The 25114-nt window shown below is 31.5% G+C and overlaps 4 protein-coding genes, 1 long non-coding RNA gene and 1 pseudogene across 9 annotated transcripts; 5 read left to right on the top strand and 1 right to left on the bottom strand.

Annotated features, from left to right (window-relative positions):
- Positions 1 to 1046: 1046 nt before the first annotated feature.
- Positions 1047 to 2116, top strand: LOC147928054 (uncharacterized). The gene is made up of 2 exons (XR_015580258.1): positions 1047 to 1206; positions 1773 to 2116. It is a non-coding gene; the product is annotated as an uncharacterized LOC147928054 (long non-coding RNA).
- Positions 2117 to 3428: 1312 nt separating this feature from the next.
- Positions 3429 to 6260, top strand: LOC104741146 (uncharacterized). 2 transcript variants are annotated; one of them, XM_010461935.3, is made up of 13 exons: positions 3429 to 3685; positions 3768 to 3829; positions 3918 to 3995; positions 4073 to 4148; positions 4247 to 4317; positions 4446 to 4547; positions 4639 to 4728; positions 4865 to 4939; positions 5175 to 5207; positions 5309 to 5380; positions 5570 to 5632; positions 5743 to 5858; positions 5947 to 6260. In XM_010461935.3, exons 1-13 carry the CDS (start codon positions 3631 to 3633, stop codon positions 5966 to 5968), a joined length of 915 nt encoding a protein of 304 aa, XP_010460237.1. In that variant the 5' UTR covers positions 3429 to 3630; the 3' UTR covers positions 5969 to 6260. The 2 variants fall into 2 exon arrangements, with proteins under 2 accessions (XP_010460237.1, XP_010460238.1); XM_010461936.3 differs by having other exon boundaries at positions 3446 to 3685; positions 5570 to 5599.
- A 2014-nt stretch (positions 6261 to 8274) lies between these two features.
- On the top strand, positions 8275 to 10301 carry LOC104741144 (2-oxoadipate dioxygenase/decarboxylase, chloroplastic). Its single transcript, XM_010461934.3, is given in 8 exon segments — positions 8275 to 8448; positions 8544 to 8696; positions 9016 to 9198; positions 9201 to 9239; positions 9368 to 9483; positions 9588 to 9751; positions 9851 to 10005; positions 10077 to 10301. Coding segments are annotated over 8 exon segments (930 nt in total). The 5' UTR covers positions 8275 to 8409; the 3' UTR covers positions 10158 to 10301.
- A 1148-nt stretch (positions 10302 to 11449) lies between these two features.
- On the top strand, positions 11450 to 15646 carry LOC104741142 (2-oxoadipate dioxygenase/decarboxylase, chloroplastic). Its single transcript, XM_087484980.1, is given in 9 exon segments — positions 11450 to 11899; positions 12425 to 12498; positions 12599 to 13542; positions 13627 to 13779; positions 14311 to 14526; positions 14617 to 14896; positions 15130 to 15181; positions 15183 to 15219; positions 15346 to 15646. Coding segments are annotated over 7 exon segments (864 nt in total). The 5' UTR covers positions 11450 to 11899; positions 12425 to 12498; positions 12599 to 13503; the 3' UTR covers positions 15433 to 15646.
- A 167-nt stretch (positions 15647 to 15813) lies between these two features.
- LOC104743502 (2-oxoadipate dioxygenase/decarboxylase, chloroplastic/amyloplastic-like) lies at positions 15814 to 23149 on the top strand (annotated as a pseudogene).
- On the bottom strand, positions 16672 to 18419 carry LOC104741141 (importin subunit alpha-8-like). Of its 4 annotated transcripts, none has more exons than XR_760279.2 (5): positions 18050 to 18419; positions 17616 to 17779; positions 17450 to 17528; positions 17207 to 17333; positions 16672 to 17117 (listed from the first exon to the last, which is right to left on the bottom strand). XR_760279.2 is itself a non-coding variant. In XM_010461928.3 (5 exons), exons 2-5 carry the CDS (start codon positions 17789 to 17791, stop codon positions 17082 to 17084), a joined length of 453 nt encoding a protein of 150 aa, XP_010460230.2. In that variant the 5' UTR covers positions 17792 to 17793; positions 18050 to 18408; the 3' UTR covers positions 16672 to 17081. The 4 variants fall into 4 exon arrangements, 2 of the variants coding, with proteins under 2 accessions (XP_010460230.2, XP_010460231.2); XR_015580257.1 differs by having other exon boundaries at positions 17616 to 17793; positions 18050 to 18392; XM_010461928.3 differs by having other exon boundaries at positions 17207 to 17368; positions 17616 to 17793; positions 18050 to 18408.
- Positions 23150 to 25114: the final 1965 nt, after the last annotated feature.

Raw genomic sequence — 25114 nt, 5'->3', positions numbered from 1 at the left:
TGAAAAGCTGAAGTCAAATAGATGATGTCAGAAACTCATAATCAATTAAGTATTACTGAACTATATGCATGACGAAAGAAGGAATGAGCATTAGTAAGGCTGCATTACATAACATATATTCCAGATTATTGTTAGTGGTTTACAGATTTATTTGTCAAAAATAACTGATATGACTAGCGTGAGATATATATGAATCTTAACATAACGTTTTTATTTCAAAAGAAACAAATACTTCAAAAACGTATATTAATCATTCTATAGTTTTTTTATGTTTTACATTCATAGATCACGACAATTACCGCCGAAATTTATTATATATTACTTGCAACAAAATACTTCTTGCAAAGAAAAATACTACACAAAATAACTCTTTTGTTAATTTTTTCCCCTTTTAACTGCGTTTCTTTTAAGTTTTAACAGTCCCACACTCTATAATTTGTTTAACCGCATTGTATGGGAATTGAAATTAACTGTAAGTAAATGGCCTGATCATTTTTCGTTGTAGGTTATATGTATATAAGTAATTCATTATAATATTTCTTTTATATATATAAACTGTAATTCACTGCTGTAAACCTTCAATGAGGGAATATTAGTTAAGACTTAAGAGCATTGTTGTGGTGACTGGTGAGTGGCAATAAAAAAATGAAGGAGAAAAGACATATCAAAGGAAAGAGTCCCATGCAGAGAATATAATACTTCTGTCGTTTCAAAACATTTCAAGTAAACTTAGGGACACAACATTTAAATATTCGGTCAATTATCTAACGAAGCCCATAATTTCGACTCGATTCATCTCTTTCAAATTTCCACACGTTCTTTGATTTTATGATTCGAATATATGATTATTGGTCCCATTATAGTTTTTTTCTTTCATTTTTTTGTCAAATTGAGAATTAAGAAGGAAGAATCGGAGACCCCTTTGCAATGATATAAATAGGCACAAGTACTTAGTGTTGTTTATCAGGATCGATCAAAGAGCTTAGAAGAAGAGAGTCAAATGTCCCCATGAGTTCCCTTTAACGCTTCACTGTTGTTAATACAGCAAAAACACATTTGTTTTCTTAAAATGTTTGTTCGGTTTGTATGTAACAGCACTGAAGTGTTTGGGGGGACTCTTGGTGCCATTATGGCGTTGAATTGGTTTCTTTTCTTGCCAAAAGTTAAATACATTTGTTGTGGAAAGTGGTGTTTAGTCTTCCCGAGGTACACATTTTTCTTTTCTTGCCAAAAGTTAAATACATATGTTGTGGAAAGTTGTGTTTAGTCTCTCCGAGGTACACCTTTTTCTTTTCTTGCCAAAAGTTAAATACATATGTTGTGAAATTCTAACCTGAAGATCTGAGAAAATTAAGGATCTTGTCCTGAAGATGAGCCAAGTTGAAGTATTTGATCTCTTCAAGTATAACCTCACGAGTCAATGAACCCCTCTTGAACAGTTGTAAAACATCAAAGAATGCCTTTAGCATATCTTCGTCGCCCCCAGAGAGTGAAGAATGGCTTGCAGTTTCAGGGTTTGGTCCACCATCTTATTTGTGCCAAAAGATTTCTCTATTTCTTGAATAAAAACTGCAAAGCTCGTATCATAAAACATAAATTAGCCATTTAAAAGAAGTGTAGATGAAAAGAAAATAAAAAGAGCCAAATTTTGAACCTAAGGCTGAGGATTTGAGAAAACTCAGACCTTCATCTTGAAAATGAACCCATCGGAACTCTCTAGTTTCTTGCATTAACTCTTTAAAACTGAGAACTCCCATCTTGAATTATTTCAGGACATCACGGAACGATCTGAACAATACCTGATTATTGTTGAAAGGTTCTACAATTCTCTGAAGGATCTGAGTGGGATGGATCGTAGGAGGAGGAGTTGAAGAAGAGCGATTAGACAGAGAGATGGATTAGGGTTTCTCTAAGAGAAATGAGAGATGAGAACCTTCAATGAAAAATATGGGAAAAAAATTATGGATGCAAATGATTGTTTAAAATTGAATAAATTTAAAATATTAGGTTTAATAAAGTTAGGTTGAATATCATTCAATCTATTCATCTTAAAAAAAATGGATGAACAATTTTACTGTACGGGTGCATAATCGATTTAACTGAAATATATGTATAACAAAGAAGCATAGTAATATTAAATAAACACACAAACATGCACTTGTGTACAGATTGAAAGAGTATAAATAATTTTCTATATGTACACAGGAATTATATAATTCAAAACTAGAAGTCTGTCGGTGGAGGATCTCGATTTATTAATCATTTAAAATATCAATAGTGATTTACCATGGTTAAAATTGCAGTGAAGATATTCTTGAAGACATGTATATAGTTAACTAACATTTTATCAAAACACAAAAGAGCCTATAATTATAATTAAGAGATTTCGTTCATTTAATTTGTATCTATTTTTTTATTAGATTAACACTATATAAAAGCTAGTGTATTTCTGTTTTAGAAATCCAACGAGACTAGTTTTAGGATTATTTTATTATATTAATAATAACATAAAATATATAGTATTAAAGATTTATATATATATATATATATATATATATATATATATATATTTTTTTTCTAATTATGTTAAAAAAACATCAAATAAAATATAAAACTATAGTATTGTCTTTAAAATTATAGTAAACACATTAATATAATTTTTAAATAAAATTTTACGATTTCATAAAAATCTTGTATATTAATTATTTTAAACCATCACAAACTCTTAGTTTAAATATGTAAATAACAAAAATATTTATTTGATTTATATTTGGTTCCAAAAATAATCGGTATACAAAAAATTAAGTGGAAAGTAATTGAATTATATGAGTTATAATTAAATTAGACAGATGTAATTAGATAATTTATTATTAATCGAGGCGGAAAAAATAGATCTATCAATTTTATAGAATGTAATCGATGGTAGAGAAGAATTTTTACAATAAGGAATATATATGAAATTGTTTATACCACTCTAACAATTATTATAGCATATTATTATTACACCTCTATTCGGGCTGGAATTGCTTGTATTAGGAGGTAGGAAAATTATATATCAAACCTTGAACCAAAAAAGTTAGTTCATTTAAAGCGAATGTTGATTTAGTTGTAAATGTAAAATAAATTAGGTATGATTTTACATGTAAATTTTTTTTTTGTGCACAATGTAAAATAAATTTTCAACTAGAATATCAATACGATTAAACTGTTCCGATTTATTTTGCTTCGGTTTTGTGAATTTTTTTACACAAAACTTTTTGACCCTGATTTGGTTTGGTTTCAGTTTAAATATATTGGTTTATTCGGTTTAAATTTTCGGTTAAACAAAACGTGCCACGTGACGACCTGATTTTTTTTTTACGTATTGTTCAAGGCGACCACGGCAATGCTCGCCGTGAGTTGAGGCGGCTGAAATTGAAATTGACTTTGAGACGACGTCGTTTCTAAGTACAATAGCATTAGCATTTAGCACGTATCTCTCTCTCCCGACAAAAAAAAACAAAAAACCAAAAAAAACGAGGAAAAAAATTAATAAATAAAAAAAGTCAGTTCCTCGAGGATCAAAATACCCGATTTTGAGATACACAAATCTCGACAAGTCGGCGGCGGTGTAACAAATCAGTCGGAGCTATGGCGATGCAAGCCGGAGTTGGTTTATCGAGGATCTTCCTCTTAGCCGGAGCAGGTAATTTTTCACTCGGTTTCTAACTTACTTACTGCTGCGCTGCTAATTTTTGGGATCTGATACGTTTCCCCGATTTCAAAAGGTTATACTGGTACGATCATGATGAAGAACGGGAAATTGTCCGATTTGTTGGGTGAATTGCAGGTACTTACTTATTTTGATTTCTGTGTTTTTTTTGGTTTCTCTCCTTAAAAATTATTTGTTGGGAATGATTTGATTCTTTCGATAATAGGGTCTGGTGAAGGGAATGGAGAAATCTGGAGAAGGACCTGATGGTGATTCTGATGTTTCTGATGCCATAGCTGCTCAGGTACTACCGTTGTCCATTTGGATTTAGGAGTATTGGTGGGTGAGAAATGGTGGTATTGATTTTTTTTCAATTTAAAGGTTCGCCGATTAGCTATGGAGGTTCGACACCTAGCTTCTCAGCAGCATATAACTGTCATGGATGGAGTTTCTGGTGGTATGTTTTAAGATTAGGGAGTTGTAATTCTTTCTTCTTAAAGTAGTTTTGTTAGAATCTTGTGTTCATCAGTCTCTCTCTTTTTTTATTGTTGTTAGCAAACCTACAAGCTCTTGCTGTTCCTGCTGCTGCATTAGGAGCTCTAGGATATGGTTATATGTGGTGGAAGGTAAGATTTAAGTTTTTTTTATTTCTTGTGATTTCGGCTCTCCTCGTTCGCACTGCTACTGTTAAAAGGAGATTTTGATGTTGTAAAGGGAACTAAACACTGTGTCGGATTTTTCACTGATTGATTAGGGACTCTCGTTCACTGACCTTATGTATGTGACAAAAGCCAACATGGCTAATGCCGTGGCTAACTTGACAAAGAATCTGGAGCAGGTTTCTCAGGCCCTTGCAGTGAGTTTTTTCTTTCTGCTCTACTTATGGTATTTCTGGTGATATATTAAGCTGCAGGGATTAAGTTGGTTCTTAATGGTTTTATTGTCAGCTTGCAAAAAGACATTTAACGCAAAAGATTCAGAATATGGATGATAAGGTAGAAAAGCAGATTGATCTTTCCAAGGAAATCAATAACCAGGTACGAATTATGACCATGTTTACCTTTTCTTTAGTTCCTATGATTAGAAAGATTGGCTTTCCTTGTTATGCATCTGTAGTGTGCTGAACAGTTTTGGACCAATGTAATGTTCTTGTGTTTTATTTATGCCAAACAGGTCATTTTGGCTCGTGGGGATATCAACTCAATTGAGATGGACTTGGAATCATTGCATAATCTAATTACTGGACTGGTGAGTCTTGGTTTTATTTTCTTAAGCCATATATGAGAAATGCTGAAGATCAATAGTTTTTTTCTCTTTCGCACTCATTGGCATGTGCATTGCTGCATCCGTCGTGATTAAAGCGATTGCAGCTGCGAATCATAGTCCTTAAGATTAGATAAGGAATCAGAATTCTCCTTTAGGGCATTTCATTCCTTTTAGTTTCTCTCCTAATTATTTTGGCATTTAAACTTTTTTTTGGCAGGATGGGAAGTTGGACACGCTGGAATATAAGCAGGTACATTCATCTTTTTATGTTCTATTAGTATCTATTAATAGCCTGAGAATAACCTGCAATTGGTAACTCAGTACTGATTTCATTTCTCTTTCTGGTGGCAGGATGTCACAAATGTTGTCATGCTACACTTGTATAACTATTTAGGAGGCAAGAGCACAAATCTGCCTGATATGGTAATGCGGATAGGGGATAAATTAAAACGAATTGATCTCCCTGTTTCTCTCCTCTGTATAATTATCTACCTGTCTCTGGTGTTAAAATTTTAACGTGTTCTGTATCCATTTTCTTCTATATCTAACTTTTGGATTGCAAATATATATTATGGTTGTTTATCTCATAAAGTGATTAACTTCATCTTACAGGGACAGCTTCAACTTCCTGTAAACCAGAAGGTTCGTAATTTACTTGCAGATGTTGAAACCAAGGTGTTTTTTCTTATTTGACAAGACCTGTCAGCTTGAAACTACTTAATTCACATTATTTCACAAACTTAAATGGAAATACTGATAACAATATTTCGTCTAATCTGTTTCAGGGGCTGAAAAACTTGACTGAAGAGCTGTTTGAAAGCAATGGCACACAGGTGACAACCACAGTGAAACAATTCAGTTTGAATAAGGTCAATGTGAAGTCGAGGCCATTGCTATCAAGGTTTGGTCATCTTGTTTGTTCACTGTTGTCTCCCTTGTGAGTTTGATATGTTCTTATAGAGGTGTGATAAAAGGAAATGTGAATGCAGGGCTACTTCAGCTAGGTGTTGATATTGAAGTCTCCTGATGGCGGTTAGGCTTGCGGGAAGTATATAAAAAAAACAAACTTCTGACTTATACAAATGATCTCGTGAGCCTTAGAAAGCTGATGTTTTTCCTTGAACAACTGGAGTTTGTTTATCGACATGGATCATGTGCTGTGTCCACTTTTGGATTTTGATACAATTTAAAATAAAGTTGATGTGGGGGTTATATATATAACACCAAAGACATGTGATGCATGTGGGCAATACAAAGCCCTGTTAAGATAAAATATGGCTTTGGAATTCAGAGATTTATTTTACAGTTTTGCTTAAGACGAGAATATATGGTAACCGTAAAAGGGATCATCTGTATAAAACAAGAGTTGGACGACTAAGAAGAAATAAAAAGCTGTGGAACAAGATGGAAGAAAGCTATGAAATAAAAAAATTGATACAAAATTTTTTGTAAATTTGTCATCGTAGTGTTATCCTAATTCCAAAAGGTAAACAGATAAAACCATCTTTATACGGTTTGGTTTACATCGAATTGGTTCATACACCTACGTTAAAAAATTGTTATATTGTCATATATCTCATCCAGCTCTTAAAAAAACAAAGGTAGGAGAAACAGATGTCAGAGGCTCATCGAAACAAGAACCCCAAAGCAAGAAATAGCAACAACGTTAGAATATATACAAGTTTTAGGGAAAAACTCTATTCAGGGTCACGGATCACACCACATTCAAAGTGGTGATGCAAAAACTGGGATGCTTCGGCAGGAAGGACAAGTGGAGCCTAACTGAAACCATTTGTCTATGCAGATAGCGTGGAACTCATGTCCACACTGTGGTAAAACCCGCACCACATCACCTGCCACGTAATCCTCAAGACATATTACACACCTACAAACCCTTACAGTCACAGCACATTCACGCGACGACAATGTCAGTTTCGGGAGAGATTTTAAGATCTCTTTCTTCAAGGGTTTTGGTTTGTGCTTAACCGAGCAGTTACAATAGCGGAGTTGGAAGATGTAAACGACCATCGCTATTAGGAGATAGAGTGGGAACGAATCTGATGACTTCAAGAACCCGAAGATGGTTAGGTCAGGTGAATTTGTCACTGCGGCGGCTGACGAGACGTCGAAGAAAGGAGGAGGAAGAGGAGAAGTCATGAGTAAGAGTCCTCGAAGATATTAGATCAAAGAAGCTCACGATCTAGGTTATTAGTGCGTATATACGTGTGTTTGATCTTTTATATTTTACCGGCTTAGATCATCATAAGTATTTATGTAATTTTAGTATGTTTTATTTTTCAATGCAGATATTATTTGTTTCCGGAGTTTAATTCCAAAACCAACTTCAATTAGGAATTATGTATCATATTCCTATTCTTTTTGGGAAAAACATTTATTTCTCATTCATTCGGATCATGCGTACTGTGTAATGTATTAAATTTTGGAAAAACTAATAAGAAACAAAAGCAGCTATACTAGTTTTTGAAATAAATTTTGCAATTTTTTTCTAACAAAATTTGAGTTTGTTGTAATGTTAAGCTTTAATTAAAAAAAATAACAGAAGGAATCACAAATATCCTTAAAAAAAAAAAAAAAAAAAAAAAAAAAAAAAAAAAGAGACAATCCCGTTCGGTGTCCTGTGTCCATATCTATACAAGACAAATGATCACGCCCCATAAATTCGTCCCATAACATCTTAGGGAAACTTATATACACTATTCTTTTTCAAAATATACAATATTCTTAATTTTAGTCTTTGTTATAAAAAAATAATAATATATACACCATTCTTATTTTTGTCCCGACAAAAATTTGTCAATGGAACCCATCGATATAATAATTTCAGGTTAGCAATAATGAGAAAGGTAGATACAAAGAAAAGACAAGAATTCAGGAAATCAAAAAGAACTGTTGAGGAGTGAGGACTAAGGAATCTTTTTTTTTTCTTTTCTTTTTTCTTTTTGAGGACTAAGGAATCTTTTCAGTATTGTTTATATCAGCCATAATTTTAACGGGTGTATATAACTGAAATCCGTTAACATTTATGTATTAAATTTTTGTAAAGACTAAGATCGCTAGTAAAATATTAAGAAAACATTTCTTGAGAATGAGCTTTTTACATTTTCCACAACCACAAAACTTTTGTAAATCCTAAGAAACAATCTTAGAGAAAGGTTCTATTTGGAAAGAAAGAAAAGTTGAAAGGTTCTTATGGAAATTCTCCACAGATTAAACAGCAAAATGACCAAAAAGTTGAAAGGTTTCCCTACACACCCCCACTAGCTCAATAAAATTCAATTTAGTTATTCTTCGCTAGTAATCATATCCCATGAGGCCATGACCCATCTCGGCATTATAACGATTACGAATAAATTTCGATAAGAAGAACAGAAGAAGTAAAAATAATCAAACAAAGCTGTGATTCTCACACAGAGCTCAAGGATCTTCTCGCAATGGGTTCTCTTGACTTGCCTTCCGCTTTATCCTTCAAGGTTCTTTCTTTAAGTTAATTCTTATCTACAAAATTCTAAATATAAAAATTAAATTAATTAATCATCACTATAATACATGATTATGTTTTCATCAGGGTGGAAGTGAAATATTTCTCCAGGATGTGTTGGAAAGTATACTGAAAACGTATTTGAGGAAGAACCCGATGGCAAAGACGATATGGGAACTAGTAAAATCGGTGGACAACGAAAAGATCTCCTACGACCACTTCTTTTTCAGGACATTTAAGGTATATGAATGTTATTCTTCGATTGGCAAAAATAAATAAATAAATAAATAAATGTTATTCTTCAAGATCTTGTGAAACTAATTGTGTGCATGATCTAAACGCTTAACAAGTTGGTGCTTTAGACATCCAAATATATTAAGAATTTGAAAGGCATCAATTCTGAGAAAGTTGTTACGGTGGAGTGGTTAAGTCTAAAGCTAAATGGGTTTTTACGTTTGCTATTTTTGTGACATTTAACTTTTCCATTGTGATTTTTTTTTTTTTTGGTTTGACCATTGTGTTTGCTTGTGGGCTCAACATTTTTCTTTTTTTGCTTTAGGTCGATGGTTACGGAATAGATTCCTTGTCGAGTTTATTCATCGATTATGGATATAAAGTTGGAGGCAGACTTGATTTTCCAAAGAAGAAAGTACATGTTCTCTGGCTTTCTCCTCCGGATGTTAACGTCGTCGATAATGGTTACGGTATAGGCAGTGGTCCTCTGCCACGACTTGTTATAGCTGAGCTGAGCTGCTCGTGGATGAACTAAGCCGTGAATCGCAGGTCTAAATGATCTCAAACATATATTGTATAACGTTGTTATATAATGAGTCTATAATATATCTAATTACTTTATTGTTGCTCCTAATTTTTTTTTTTTTTTTTTTTGCTCCTAATTTACTGTTAACTAGGAGATCATAAGGAAGTATTTGAAACCGGAAGGTGGTAAGCAAGCGGTTCTTTCAAGTACTTTGGGGTCTTTAATTTGGGAGAAGCCAACATCCACTGATTTCAATCAACTTGCCAAGTATATGTTATGAGTTTCTAATCTTAAACCACGTAGTGATCTTTAGTGAAATGCATTTGATGGCTAGAGCTAATCTAAATTTGAATTGTGTATAAATGATGAAGAGAAAGTGAATTTGCGGCATGGACGCTTGTCTACGGCTACACGATGAACCATATTGCTTTCGCGGTTCATCGTCTTAAATACCGTTTTAGTGACATCAAATGCATCAAAGAGTATTTTGAAGAAAAAGGATTTGAACTTAACAAGGACGGAGGAGCGCTTAAAGGTTTAGTTTCTTTACTTATTCCTCTTATGAAAGTTTTCATTGGAGTGTCCTCTTCTTTGACTATAACGGTTATTTAATTAGAATGGAAATATATTTCAGTGAGTCAAGATGGTCTACTGTTACAAGTGTCAGCAATGTCGGAGAAACTTGATGTTGAATTTGCAGACGGAGTAACTAAAACTGTCCCGGCTTCATTCATTGAGTTTGTTGAACGTCTAATTCTTCCACAGTTCAATGATATGCCACATGATGAGGTAAAAAGCGATTCGCATTAATCGCGTTCTTTTATTATTTTCTAACATTTTTTATTTCCGTTGTAATGTAGATCAAAGAGTTTTATAGACGCGAGGGCTTAGAGCAAGCTAGCGCCTACCACATAATGGAAAGCACCCGTTTCACAGCATAAGTATAGAACCAGACTTGTCTTGTTCGGCTCAATATGTCAAATATGTGTAATATTTAAACGTTGGTATGTCATTTGGACCAATTGTGTGTGAGATGTTATGTATTGATATCCATCAATCAAGTTGACACCTACCTTTGTCTTTCAGTTCAATCTTGTAACAGAGGTTTTGGGAGAGAGCATACAACCATCTGAAAATTCGAATCATATAACTAACTAAAATTCGAAAGATGACTGGAGTCAAAATTTTGGTACCCCCGTGCTTAAATATATTTGATTATGTCCTTTCATTTTGCATGAAATATTTTTGAAACGACATAAATTTTTTTACATGGACTCTTTCTCTGATATGTATTTCCCCCCTCTTTTCTAATTACCACTCATCATATTCCCAACATAAACTCCCCGTTGAGTTAAAGATGATCTGACCACTTAATTTCCTATGCAAATGCCAGTAAGCTATATAAATTGTGGGGTTGTTAGCACTTTACACTCAATTAATATGCTATAATATTTTGAGAGGGTGGATATAATGTCGTATATACTTTTTGTTTTCTGTGTTTTATTTGCATTCATGCTTATATATTACACTCATTCTATTTTTTATTAGTTGTCGTTTTAGAATTAAAATTTTGTGTCATAATAATTATCGTTGTAGATTTCCAATGCAAATATTTGGTGAATATTCCAAGTTTATCCAACTGTTTTAATGTTTTGACCAATAAAAAAATAGAAAATATATTAAAAAGATAAAACAAAAAAATAAATAGTTTTTTTAATTTGCGTGAAACAATCTTAAACGACAACTAATAAAAAACAGAGAAAATAGTATTCAGTAGAATATACAATATAGTTTTTATATATTAATCTATATAAACTATAGATGCAAATTAAAGGAACGTATTATATTAATTATAGGATCTTTTGTGTTTTGATTATATGTTAGTTAAATCTATAATTTTATATATATATATATAAAGAAAATATTCAATGTGTACTGTGTACGTATATGTTTGTGGAAGCTTAATTATCTAATGTAGAGTGATGGTTACCTAATATAAGCTTTACATATACATAGAAAAATAATCTCCTCCTCATAAGTCATGATTTGTAACATATGTAAGAGATTTTAAAAAATAATTTACTCAAAAGGTTGTACATATGAGATTCAATGTATAATATATTATGTAAACATGAGAAAGAAACTATGTATATATGCTTTGGGTTGTTTACGCCTTTACGAGCCGCGTACTGTATAATTTAATTGTATATGAGCATTCCCATTGCACAACCCATGGGGATGTCTTTCATTTGTTTACTAATATAATAAAAAAAAAAAAAAAGTTTTAATCTTAATATATCTGAGACGCAGATCTCTGTCCAGATAATTTTAGATCCTCAGAGACACGACACGTGTCATTAGTTTATTGGTTATGTTTTGTTTTTTTTGTGTGTTTTTTTAATCTTTTCTTCCTTTCCTTCGCTTCTCTCTCTTTTTCGATACAATCGAAAGAATGAAGAAACACGACGAAATCAAAACCATCGAACCTTTGATCGTTTTCCAGAAACAATGATCTCGCCTCGTCGTCTTCTTCTTCCTGAGATGTTATCGAAATCGGTTGCTGAATAAACTCGAGAAAGAGATCTTGTCTCGTCTTCTTCTTCTTCGATTCGATCCAAGTCTTCGACCTATGGAGAAGGCTGTGGAATACAAGAGAGCCCTCACAGCTGCCAAATTAGAAAAGGTATTCGCAGTATGTTTCAATTTCAGGGTTTTGTTCTTTATCTATCTCTCGTGTTTCTTCCTTGTTCGTTTGTGTTTGGGATTCTCGATAGGGTTGTTTGATATTTCATAAATATTCTTGTTTCGTTTGAATTCGATCTTCTCTGTTTAATTTGAGCAATAATTTTTTGTGGAATTAGCATTGTTTTACACTGAGAGATCTTTAGATTCATTGGATTTGCTTTCTGATATTTATGGGATTTATTGGATTTGAGAGCATTGTTTGATGGATTTTGGAATCTTTGGCTTAAGGTTGAATCAACACTAGCGATGCAAATCTTCAACCCAAGATTGTTGATGATTGAGTCTGACTGTTTGTTCTGTTTTTTTTTTTGGGGATATGTAGGTGAGAATTCAGCTAGAGACGTCACGATTGTATAAACAAGCTGGTGTTAATCCATTGACAGCTACTTCTCTAGAAGTTATAAGTTTTGTATTCCAGTTTTTGCTTACTCAATTTTGCTGACTCTTGTTGTTTTGATGTTAGGTTGCTTACAAACTTTAGCAACCATACCAGTTTGGATTGGTTTATACGAAGCTCTCTACAACGTGGCGAATGAGGTACATTGGCTCTTTTTGAACAATTAGAGAGACCAAATAAGTTAGTTGGTAAATATTGTTATTTATTCTCAATGTGTGCTTGAATCTTTTTTTCTTGCAGGGGCTTTTCACAGACGGTTTCTTTTTAGAGGAAAGTTTGGCCTTGTTTATATAGTATGAGAGAAGCGGGTAAGTGTGTGTCTCATTTTACAATCAATGTTGTTGTTTTTAAGTTATTCACAGAAAGATTTGTTGGAGATGATGATTATGAACCATGTCTTTCTTCTTATATGCATATTTGAAACAGGAAAGATAATGCGAGAATAGATGTATATATGTAGCATATGTATGAAGTTTTTTGTATCTGCTTTTTGCCTTTGTTCTCCCTTTATGCACTTGTGTATTTTTAAGACATAATTTTTAATAAAAATAATAAAACACTAAGGGATGACTAATGGGAATAAAAATAAATAAAAACAAGAGTGTAAAGATGTAAACTTAGATTAATATTATTTTTAATATTATTAAAAGTTAGTGACACTCAAATAAGAATGTGGAATGGGAATGCTCTAATTGCATTGATTTAAACAGAATATTCGTTAATTGTGTGGTAGCATATGTAGTTGGTAATAGCTATTTCCGTATGATTACTATTCTCGTTTTGGCGTAACAGGTAAAGACAAAAGTTCTTTGGTTTCTCTTTTAGAATAAATTATGTAGAAAAATGTTACGTTGAGGTTTTGATATAATTTAGTCCCCTAACCATCCCATAGAGTCGGTCGTGAAGTATATATGTGGAAATTTACGTCAAGAAAATAAAATAAATAATAGTGAGTCCTTCGTCTTTTTTTAATGTTGAAATACAAGAATAAATTATGTAAGTCCTTCGTCTTTGTTTTCTATTTTTTCTTGTTCAACTCTCCAAAAACGTATTTGTTTATTAATTAAATACAAGAATAAATAAACTACCGAGCAACGTTCAGTTTCTCTCATACTCATACACAACTCAAAGTTCTTTCTACATGCATGGGTTCTTTCAACTTGCCTCACACGTCACCATCCAAGGTTCTTTCTCAAATTTGATGTATTTGAAAAAAGATTATTTTTAAAAAATTACCCTTACGATAATACATAATTTCGATGTAACAGGGGGGAAGTGAAACATTTCTTCGTAATGTGTTTGAGAATATACTGAAGACGTACCTAAAGAAGAACCCAACGGCGAACAAAATATGGGAACTTGTTCAGTCAGTGGACAACGAGAAGATCGTATACGACCACTTCACTTTCAAGACTCTTAAGGTCAGCACTCTTTCAATCAAGCAGAATTAATTACTTGGAAAAATATATATAATAAGCTTGACATGTCTACTATTAAAGTCCTTATAAAGAAGTCATGTATATTATCCTATTTTAATTACTATATTGAAAAATAATATATAAACTTTCAAGAAATGCTAAATATAGAAAATGAGGAACTCTTTGCAAAAAAGGTTGTAAAGCTTTAAAATATGACATCAACATGAATGAGTTTTTAAATTGGTTTTCGAATTTTAGTTTTACTCTACTATATATACAATTTCTCAAAAACTAGATTCCTATTTTTTAGGGATCCCAATTTTGTAAAATCTTATATGGCTATAATATTGATTTTTTGAAAAACTAAAACCAAAATCTACTATAAAACTAGTTAACAAAAGTCTTTCTTTTTGTTGTCAACCAAAATAAGTCGTCTTAACATATTATTAATGGATGAGATACTTTTAGAAAGAAAAAAAAAACATTAAGATTTGGTAAAACTAATTACTCTTTTGGGGATGAGTATGGGTTTAGGTTGATGGCTACGGAATTGATTCTTTGGCAAGTTTCTTCATGGATTATGGATATAAAATTCGAGGTGAATATTATTTTCCAAAGAACCTACGAGTTCTCTGGTTTTCTCCTCCCGACTTTCACGTCCCCGTTGATGGTCACGGTCTAAGCAACGGCTCTTTGCCACAACTTGTTCTAGCTGAGGTTGTTGTGGATGAACTAAGCCCTGAATCACAGGTATGATTGATCACAACCACAACTATAACGCTGTTAATTATGTCTTAACATAAGTATAATACTTTTAACTCCTAATTTATGGTTAATTAGGAGATAATAAAGAAGTATTTAAAACCAGAAGGTGGTAAACAAGCCCTTCTTTCATGTATTTTGGGGAATTTAATTTGGGAGAAGCCTACATGGACCGACTTCAATACACTTGCCAAAGAAAACGAATTTGCGGCATGGGTACTTATCCATGGCTACACAATGAACCATCTTGCATTTTCCGTTCATCGATTCAAACACCGTTTCAATGACATCATATGCCTCAAAGAGTATCTAGAAAGAAAGGGATTCGAGCTCAATAAAGACGGAGGAGTTCTGAAAGGTTCATTTTACTTAGTCTCCCATGATAATTTTCATTGGAAAAATTATATATTATATATCCATAATTTAATTGGAATGAATGTGGGTGTTATGTATATTTTAGTGAGTCAAGATGGTCTACTGTTATCATATATGCATTGATTGGTCCATTGTAATTAGTTTACAATAAAAGATTTGGTGAAACTAATTACTCTTTTGACCAAAAAAAGAATGTGGGTGTTATGTATATTTTAGTGAGTCAAGATGGTCTACTGTTACAACTCTCGTCGATCTCGGAGAAACTTGCAAGTTCTTCCACAGTTTAAAGATCTGCCTCATGACCAGGTTCTACAAAGTTTTAGGAACCAAATTATATACACACATTTTTTCTCAGACTTTGAATATTTTACCACATATGCATTGATTGGTCCATTGTATTCACAATCTATATATGTACACATGTGGTTGCAGATTGAAGAGTACCATAGACGCAAAGACTTTGATTTCGATAATGGAAAAAACATTTTGGACAGCGCCCGCTTCAGCTCAGATGTCTAGAATCAGTTTGGTCCAATCCTGTCTGAAATAAAATTAAAGTAAAAGTAAATGTTTGCAAATCAAGTATGAAGTGTGTTTAATATGTGTTTTGTTATATCTATGTGTAAAAAACGCAGCTCATGTGAAGTGACGATTACTTAATAAGCTAAATATGTATGAATAATAATCTCCTCCTCAGGAGTCATGATTTGTAAAATAAATAAGATTTTAGTCACCTACTGAAAGATTCATAGTAAGCAAAAAGTATAATGAAGAATATCTATGAGGAAGAAAAAGAAAAACGAAAAGGAATGGACATTCTTCCCATTTAATTAAGGACATGATATATTCCATTTGTTAGCCCAGTTAATGTATTCACTATTGATGCGTAAACTATTAACCATGGAACATAAATACAATTCCAAAAATAACATAAACACCTCTTTAGATGAGTTCAAGAAGCAAGTGTGATATAAAAATGGAGAGAGTAGCGGACATGTTACGTACTATTTCTCTAATGGTTGCCGCATGCACTACTTGAAAGTGTATTAAATACTAGTGGTTGATAAAACCAGCTTAAAATAATAGTGACTCCTTCGTCTTTATTTAAAAACACAAATGAAGAATGAATAATAACGACTCCTTCGTCTTTGTCTAATAACGAAAATACAAGTACAAAATCAAATAAGAACAACTAAGCTACGGTCAGTTTCTTAGACAAAACTCAAAGATCTTTCTACATGCATGGATTCCTTCGAGTTGCCTGACACTTCATCGTTTTTTGGTAAAACCTGACACTTCATCGTTCAAGGTTCTTTCTCTCAAATTTGATTTATATGAAGAAGAAGAAAAAGAAAATGAGACTTAATTATTATTACGGTAATACATAACTTCGATGTAACAGGGAGGAAGTGAAACATTTCTTCGAAATGTGTTCGAGAATATACTGCAGACAACCTAAAGAAGAACCCGACGGCGAAGAAATATGGGAACTTGTTCAGTCAGTAGACAATGAGGACATCTTCTACGACCACTTCACTTCACTTACTGGATTATTTATTCTGAAATTTTCACAAATGTAAAACGAATCAAGCAATATTAATTAGTACCTGAACATTAGTTTGACATCTATTATATATACTTCCTCTGTTTTTTACGAATAACATTCTCCTCATATACCATATATTGTCGTTAGAGCATGTTCAACGGTGGGTTGCTAAAAAAGATATTTAAGCCTGTTTGTAATTATAATACTGGAAATAATTAACTTAAAATCTTTTTAAAAAAACTGTAAAATGTCATGCTTCAATGGTAGATCATAATTTTGGGTTTCTAAACAGTTTATTTCAACTTCTGAAGTCAGTTCAGAAAATGGAACTCTGATGTCAGATACTCCAAGAGATCTTCACACAGGATGCAGTAACCTCTCAGCCTCATCTTGTCGTGAAGAAGCATTGGCCAATCCTGATCTGGCTGAGATATCAGCACATTCTGGACATGAGAATCCACAAACCATGTCTATTATTGCGCCTGAGGTATCAGAAGAGTCGACTACCGATGGTGAGAACCACAATTCTCATGTATATAGAGAAGAGTCTAGAGTGGAAGGCGCGTAAACTTGTGTACAAACTACTCTGACTGGAGAGCTGAAGCAATGGCACTCGAATGCTTTAGTCAGAACTTAAGTGAGCATAGCAATCCTCACCCTGGAAAGTTAGAAGAGGAACCTCAGGTTGATGTAGTGATAGCAAAAGATAAAGGATGTATAGCAAAAGTAGCAACAAAAGCTAGTCACCTGAATTTGTTCTACAGTGCCTGCAGTAATGTTTGAAATCACCCAGCAAGCAGGCTTCTTTATGTATTTCTCATAGTTTCGAGTAAGTAAGTTGGAAAGTATTGGTAAAGCACCCCAATTGACCAGACTGAAGAATAAGTTCAAAGAGGAACATTCAGAGCCCTAAGAGGAGATGTTTAAAACAAAGCATTTTGTTGTTTGGTTACATTCACGGGACACTTGTTATAAATATGAATTACATACCTGTGTTTGCTGATTATTTCCAGCAGTTATAGTCCCAATGGTACGAAGTGCATGAAGAAGCACCGCTGGAGAAGGGTGTCTGCAAACAAAAACAAAAAAAAATTGATCAGCCATGAGTATCCAAACATGTCACAAAGGGTTTAAATATGTTCTGAGAAGTACTAACTTGAGAAATTGAACTAGTTTTGAGACAAAGTCAGCCTCAATCAAACTTTGGATACCATCTTCAGAACCATTAGAGATATCACATAGTGCCAAGCAAGCATTTTTCACGACTTCTTCATCGTTTGAATGAAGAAGTAGTTCAAGTGCAGGGAGAGCAGGTTTCATCTGTTGAATCATTGCTTCATATGTTAAGCATTGGACGTATACAGAGGAAACAAAGGAGAGAGAAGTAAGAAGACCTGATCGTAAACACTAATTTTGCTAAAATTCATTGAACCCTCAAATCATCAAATTCTCAAGCTACTAACAGTTGTAAACACTGATTTTGCTAAAATAAATATACAGTCGAAAGAACCCTAATTTTACTAATCAATTCCCAAATCAGAAAACTCTAATTTTTCTAATATCTACTCTCAATTCAGAAGATATGCGTACCATGGGGACAAGATTGGAGCGTCCTTGAACCAAACTCAGAGTTTTATTTTACTTCTCCGTTTGGTGTTTGCGGTTGAGGAATCGAATATCGCCGAAGTTGTCACCGGCGTCGCTTGGATGGTGATAACGTCGGATTAGAAACCCATATCCGACTCATCTATTCTCTCAATTCAACGGATTGAGACAATTTACCGATTTTGGGATCGAAAGAAATGAAAGAGAGAGGAAGAAAAAAGCTTGGGTCGAATTTTTTTTCTTCCTTTTGTTAATTTGACTAACCAATGACAGACCGACACATATGAGATCCTAAACTATTCTAAAAATGCTCAACTTATAATCGATTTTAACATTTATCATGTATTTTGATTTATTTTTATGCTTAAGCATCCCTTAACAATTCCTTTAAAACCACCGTTGAACTTGCTCTCCCTCGGTTTCTAATCTTTGCATGGGGATCTTAACTCAATAAATGACGAAAGGGTAAAAAAGAGAGTTAAAAACAAAGACAAAAGAGATAATGAGGAAATCAATTCAAATCTTGCATAAAAAGCTATAAATATGTCAACTAAAATATGAACGAAAATAAACATCACTTTGCAAAACGGATGAAGTAGTTTAAAAAGAAAAAAATGATACATAATATTAACATTTGGTATGAATTGTTATTCCTTGGGGTGAGTATGGGTTTAGGTCGATGGTTACGGAATTGATTCCTTGTCAGACGAGCTTCTTCATGGATTATGGATACAAAATTGGGGGTGAGCTTGATTTTCCAACGAAGAAACTACGAGTTCTCTGGCTTTCTCCTCCTGATGTCCTCGTCCCTAATGATGGTCACGGTCTATGCAACGGCCCTTTGCCAAGGCTTGTTCTCGCTGAGGTTCTTGTGGACGAACTAAGCCCCGAATCACAGGTATGAATAACATATACTATACTAGAAAGTAGTCCACGCGATACGTGGGTTATATACACTATTAATTTGAATTAAAGAATGAAGTTTCTATTCAATTGTATTGTATATGAAATATAAATGTAATTGTTAATATAGTATTGAAAATTAATTTTCGTAATATTAAATTTTAATTATAATATTTTAATATATATATTTGTTATATGGTGCTTCATAGAAGAGTCATTTTGAGATAGAGAGAAAAGTGAAAGTACACATTACTAATATTTGTGCTTACTACAGTATTATTAAAAATATTTAAACAATATGTTACTATAGTAATTGGACCACTGTTTTAGTTACCGCAATATAAATTTAATTTTATCTGTTTGTTAAGCAATTAAGATAAATTATATTTATGTACATTTTTGTTATTTTGGAAAAAAAATAACTGATAAGTAGTCTAAAAGTAATACTTAACAAAAAATAATTTAAAAAAAAATTCCTTTCTTGTAATCTATATTCAATAATACTCTTATCTATATACAAAATAACTAAATTTTAAAGTAGGCGGAGCCAATGACCAAGCACCTGGATCAATTGACCCTGATGAAATTTCAAAATCAACTAATTTTTTCTTAAAATTTTCAAATTGACCCTTGTGCAATATCAATATTGACCCCTATAAATTTTTGTTTTTACATTTTGACCCTCATAAGTCGAATCCTAGCTCTGCCACTGTTTTAAACCCTAAATTCTAAACTCCAAATAATAAACATACTAAACATTATCTTAATAAACGTTATCTCTCCATCACTCTTTAATTAACTTGCCTCAAAAAATAAAAATTCATGAAAATAAAAGTGTGTGAAATTTAATATATTTTTTATTTTCTATATATTGTCTCTATTTCTAATCATTTTAATATAAATAGTATGATTAACAATAAATTAAATTTTGAAATTATTTTTTTCTGTTATATCATAGGGTGATAAAGCAATTATGTTATGACACCTTTATGTTTTTTTTTAGTACATATAATTTAAACACAAACAAAATATAACTTATAAATTACTATTAAATACAAATTTGAGTTGTGTCTTTAATACAATATATATGATTATTAAATATAATGTGAGGTTTTTATATATTAGAAAATCTTTTATATTAAATTAGTCTATCATAAATTAATCTGGTTTCAGTTTTTACTTTGAAATGTATGAAACCATTTTATAGTAATAGGACAATTAGTTACAGCAAAGTTAATTAATTTTTGTATGTTCGTTAAATAATTATGATAAATTTATTTATTTATAGTATTTTTGGAAAAAAACTGATAAGTATGCTAAGAAAAAAAAGTATAATACCTTACTTTGATAGATAAATTATGTTGTCGTATATATTAATTTTATTTTCATATCTAAAAATAATATAATTTTATAATATGATAAGTCAATTTTAAAATAATTTATCAAAACGATATCACAAAAAATATATCTTATACTCTAAATCTAACTAATTTTTTCTAATAATTCATGAAAATAAAAGTGTGTCAAATTTAATATACATATTTTTTTCTTCTATAATTTGTCTCTATTTCTAATCATTTTAAAATAAATAGTATAATTAACAATAAATTAATTTTGAAACTATTGTTTTGTATTATTTCTTGGGGGAGATAAAACAATTATGTTATGATACCATTTTATTTAGTACATTTGTTTTAAAGACAGTCAAACTGTAACTTATATAATACTATTAAATATAAATTTGAGTTGTGTCTTTAATACATTATATATGATTATTGAATATAATATGATTTGTATATATATATTTGAAAATATTCTATATTTTAAAATTAGTCTATCATAAGTTAATTTAGTTTCAGTTTTTACTATAAAAGTATGAAACCATTTTCTATTTTTATATGGTTTCAATTTGTTTATATTTTTTAGTTGGGTTGATCAGTATTTTTTTTATAGGTTCTATGATGTATGATTTCATTATGAAATATATTAGATGCTAAAACTAAAAAATGGAAGGAAGATATTTTTATAACAATGTTGAAATTCAAAAAGCAAACTATACAACAATTATATTTTTTTAACAAACTATACACCATATAAAATACAAATAAAATAAAGTAAAAAAAATAGAATGTTAAAAATTTTAAATTAATGAGAATGACATGTGTCACAAATATAGAGTGTCAAATGTCACATTGTTAGGCAAAATCACATGACGTGTAATCATTTTTTATAAGAATCTACCTTCTTGTATCTTGAGAAGACTTTAGCTGAGCTTTTAATATCCATTGATTCCATTTTATGGCTTCTATATAATAAAGTTCTGCTAGCTTCACTAAGCTATAAGACTATGTGCATTGGTAGGTTATGGAAGAGTTTTTTATTATAAAAATAAATAAAAAACAGAAAAATCATAATATTTTAACAAAAATAATAGAGATAATATACATTTTCATCTAGAAGGAGACATTCAAGACTTAGTAAGATATTGTTTCTTCCAAAGTTTTGAACTTTCCAAATATGAATGACCCGAACAACAATCCTAGATACCAGTGTTGTAATTCATAAAGAAAACTTAATGCAATGGTTGAGGGAGAGTAATCATGGATTGGAATGAATTGTTAATGACCATGAAATCATAGGTGTTTGGTATTATTTTGATTACGTTATAATTGGGTGGAAAACGTAAAGAGGAAAATGAAGGATATACTTCAATGGAATTCTTTAATTATCTTAAAGTTTGTAATAAGTAATAAAAAAAACGTAATCATAGTAATGGTTCATTTGATTCTAATTGGTGGTGCGGATTTTAACCCCTTTTTGAATTTTTAAATTTGAATCCAAACAATTTGAAAACGATTTTGGACAGGATTAATGTCACATACAGTTCAAAACTTGAAATAGGTGTTTGGGATCTTGACCTAGACATTAAACCAAAATTGATTTAGAATTTGGTGGTGAAGTAGGAGAACTAAACCAAAAAAGCCCAAGGATTAAGAGATTTTTGGAAAAACCCAGAGGGAAGAGAAGAGAACGTAAATGATGGTGAAGTACTGTTCAATAAAAGAGAACCAGATATGAGACCGAATTTAATTATCCAATAAATATGACTACGATGGGATTTAAGAGATCTTCACGGGGAAGCTGACCAAAGAGCTTGCAGCGAAGGACGAAGACCAGTGGCGTATACACTGAGACAAAACAACAAAGGCTTGATGGAGAAGGTACATCGGAGGTGATAGTTGTTGAGAACGATGGTAGAGAAGGTGAGAAGGTGAGTACAGATTCGTTTGTAAGGGCTGTCGATTTATTTGGTGGGCATGTATTTGGTTTTGTTTTGTTAGGCCCAATATTAAAACATAAAGATAATAGTCTTTAAGAATAAGAATAATTGAGGACATGTGTCAGTTATATAATAAGCCAAATGTCATGTTTTTAGTAGAAATTGAAAAAAACCTTCTCTTATTATATAAGATGATTTCTTCTTTTAGTCCTAACTCCGAAATCCTAATTAAACCATTAATTAGGAAATAATAAGTATCTCAAACCAAAAGGTGGTAAGCAAGACCTTCTTTCTAGCACTTTAGGGTCATTAATATGGGAGAAGCCTACAAGGACCGACTTTAATCAACTTGCTAAGTATACATATACAACTCTAATCATATACATATCTCGTATTCCTACATTTGTTGATTATTATAAGCTAATTGTTGTCTACGCTGCAGAGAAAGTGAATTAGCGGCGTGGGCACTTATCCATGGCTATGTATTGGACCATCTTGCATTTTCTGTTCATCGACTTAACCATCCTTTCAGTGACATCATATCTGTCAAGTACTTAGAAGAAAAGGGATTTGAACTCAACAAGGATGGAGGAGTTCTCAAAGGTTCATTGTACTTTGTCACTTATGAGTTTGTCATTGAAATTGGTTTATATTCTTTGTAGTAACTGAAACAATCCCGTCTTCTTACATTGAGTTCACTCAACGTTTGGTTCTCCCGCAATTTAAAGATCTGCCTCATGACCAGGTTCTACATTTCCACTCATACTTTGGATACTATAGCTTTGACCTTGTTCATCATATATGCATTATTTGGTCCATTGTATTAATTAGTTTATACATACCCGTAATTGTAGATAGAGCACCATAGACGCGACGGCTTTGATTTCACCTCAGATGCCTAGAGTTTGATTCAATCCTGTCTGAAAAAAAAAAAAAAAAAACATAGTTGGTCTTCGCTTCTTGTTATAAATAACTAGGACTTGGTATTCCTATGATCCAGGAACAGAACTCCCACTTTTCCCATTTCCAAGTTTGTAGGAATCATCACATTCGAAGTCTTTGTAATTTCCCAACTACTTTTGTAATTTTTTTAATAACAATTTTTTTTTTGAATGAATTAAATATTTGGATTCCGGAAAAACAAATATTTGAATCGGCCACTGTTTGTATCCACGCACAAGTCACAACGTCGCTGATCATCTCTCGGCATGTTTCACAGGTGAGAGGTTCGCCACACGCATCACATGAGCTTGACTTGGGCTGCACACACTGACAGACGTTTAAGACTTTGTAGCTCTTGTCACACACAGACAAAGTTTTGTGACTTACATCACAGTATTTTGAAGCGGGAAGCATTTTCATCCCCACGTAGCCATATAAGATATTTTTGCAGCGAAGAATATAAAAGCCGTCCCTAGTGGAAGCCTCAACCACCTTATACCAAAAAAAAAGAAACGAAATTATTAATATAAATTTCTATGTAAATTCCACGAAAGTAGAGAGATATCACACATTAAAGCCCAAACCAGAAATTTACGAAATCAATGCAAGATCATACAATATTGAGAGGATTGTTAAATAAATTCGAAAGAAGAAAACAAATAATGAAAAGATTATACGAGTGAGACCAGTATGGCAGTATTATTATTATTTGTTCACGTCACAGAATGACACAACCCATACAAAAGAAACCATACATAATGTGAATAAACAAAAGCAAGCTAATACTTTCTTACAGCCATGACATTCACAGTTTTCACAAAACCAAAAACCAAAAGAATCTGATGGTTATGGTAATACAAAAGAATTAGGTAATAACCTGCACTATATGCGAGATAAATGGATTTAAAGAAAATTATTATAAGTAAAATTACTATTCTAGAACCAATATTTGTTTGTGTCAAACATAATATGTAACTAAAACTTTTTATTTATTTATTCAAAGTTGCGTTTTTTCGTGTAAAAAATATGTTTCACCCGTGAAATCCTTAAATACGTAGGAGAAAATATTTATAAAAAATTACTATTTATTGCAGCATGTATTTTGTGTGGTTTAAAAATCAAATTCATATCTCTTATGTTTTATTTTGTAATCATAACAATTTTGCATGTTTCTTATGTAACCATAAAAACATATACTAAATTAATTTTAATATATGTTAGTAACAATCGGATTCTAAACTAAATTTTCTGAAGATAATCTAATTTATTGATTTAATATTTGTGATTTGTTAATATTTTCTATAAATAACAGATTATTACCAAAAAAACCATTATGAAAAAATTAATGAAATTTCAAAATCAACGTATTCGTGTATGAATACATTTCACCCGAGAGTTATGTGAACGTGGTAAAAAATTTTTTTATAAAATGTTACAATTTATGGAAATATATATTTTTGTGTTCTTTAGATACACATATATATATATATATATATATATTGGGAATTAAGTTTCCTTTAATGAGTTGGAGATAATTCAGGATTAATATATATATATATATATATATATATATATATATATATATATATATATTTTATAATCAATTATAATAACTATTGAAAGCTTGTTATTTAAATTATTATTATGATAATAATACTAACATTTTTTATATGATTTTGTTAATAAGTTATATGTTTTAATAAGTTATATGTTCTTTATTTTTATTAACTTTATATGTTCTTATAACCTTGTTATATGTTTTTATATTGATTTCTTAAAAATAATATAACTTTGACTTGTATATTTGTAAGTAAATTTTAGTGAAATTTTGACTTAAAATAGTATGTAATTATTTAACTAGTTTTAATATGTGATTTTTAAATTTGTGTGAGAATTGATGACATATCTAATTAATAATAATTATT

Source organism: Camelina sativa, chromosome 14 (assembly GCF_030686135.1).
Source record: "Camelina sativa cultivar CO46 ecotype springtype chromosome 14, ASM3068613v1".
NCBI classification, from domain to species: Eukaryota; Viridiplantae; Streptophyta; class Magnoliopsida; order Brassicales; family Brassicaceae; genus Camelina; species Camelina sativa.
Note: the sequence above shows the minus strand (reverse complement) of the source record. Positions and strands in the feature narration are given on the sequence as shown.

Coding starts and splice junctions, on each gene's coding strand:
- LOC104741146 (XM_010461935.3), top strand. CDS start 3,631: ATGGCGATGCAAGCCGGAGTTGGTTTATCGAGGATCTTCCTCTTAGCC. Junction 3,830..3,917: donor ATTTGTTGGGTGAATTGCAG/GTACTTACTTAT, acceptor TTTCGATAATAG/GGTCTGGTGAAGGGAATGGA. Junction 4,548..4,638: donor AGGTTTCTCAGGCCCTTGCA/GTGAGTTTTTTC, acceptor TTTTATTGTCAG/CTTGCAAAAAGACATTTAAC.
- LOC104741141 (XM_010461928.3), bottom strand. CDS start 17,791: ATGATTCAACAGATGAAACCTGCTCTCCCTGCACTTGAACTACTTCTT. Junction 17,529..17,615: donor AAACTAGTTCAATTTCTCAA/GTTAGTACTTCT, acceptor TTTTGTTTGCAG/ACACCCTTCTCCAGCGGTGC. Junction 17,369..17,449: donor GAAATAATCAGCAAACACAG/GTATGTAATTCA, acceptor ATCTCCTCTTAG/GGCTCTGAATGTTCCTCTTT.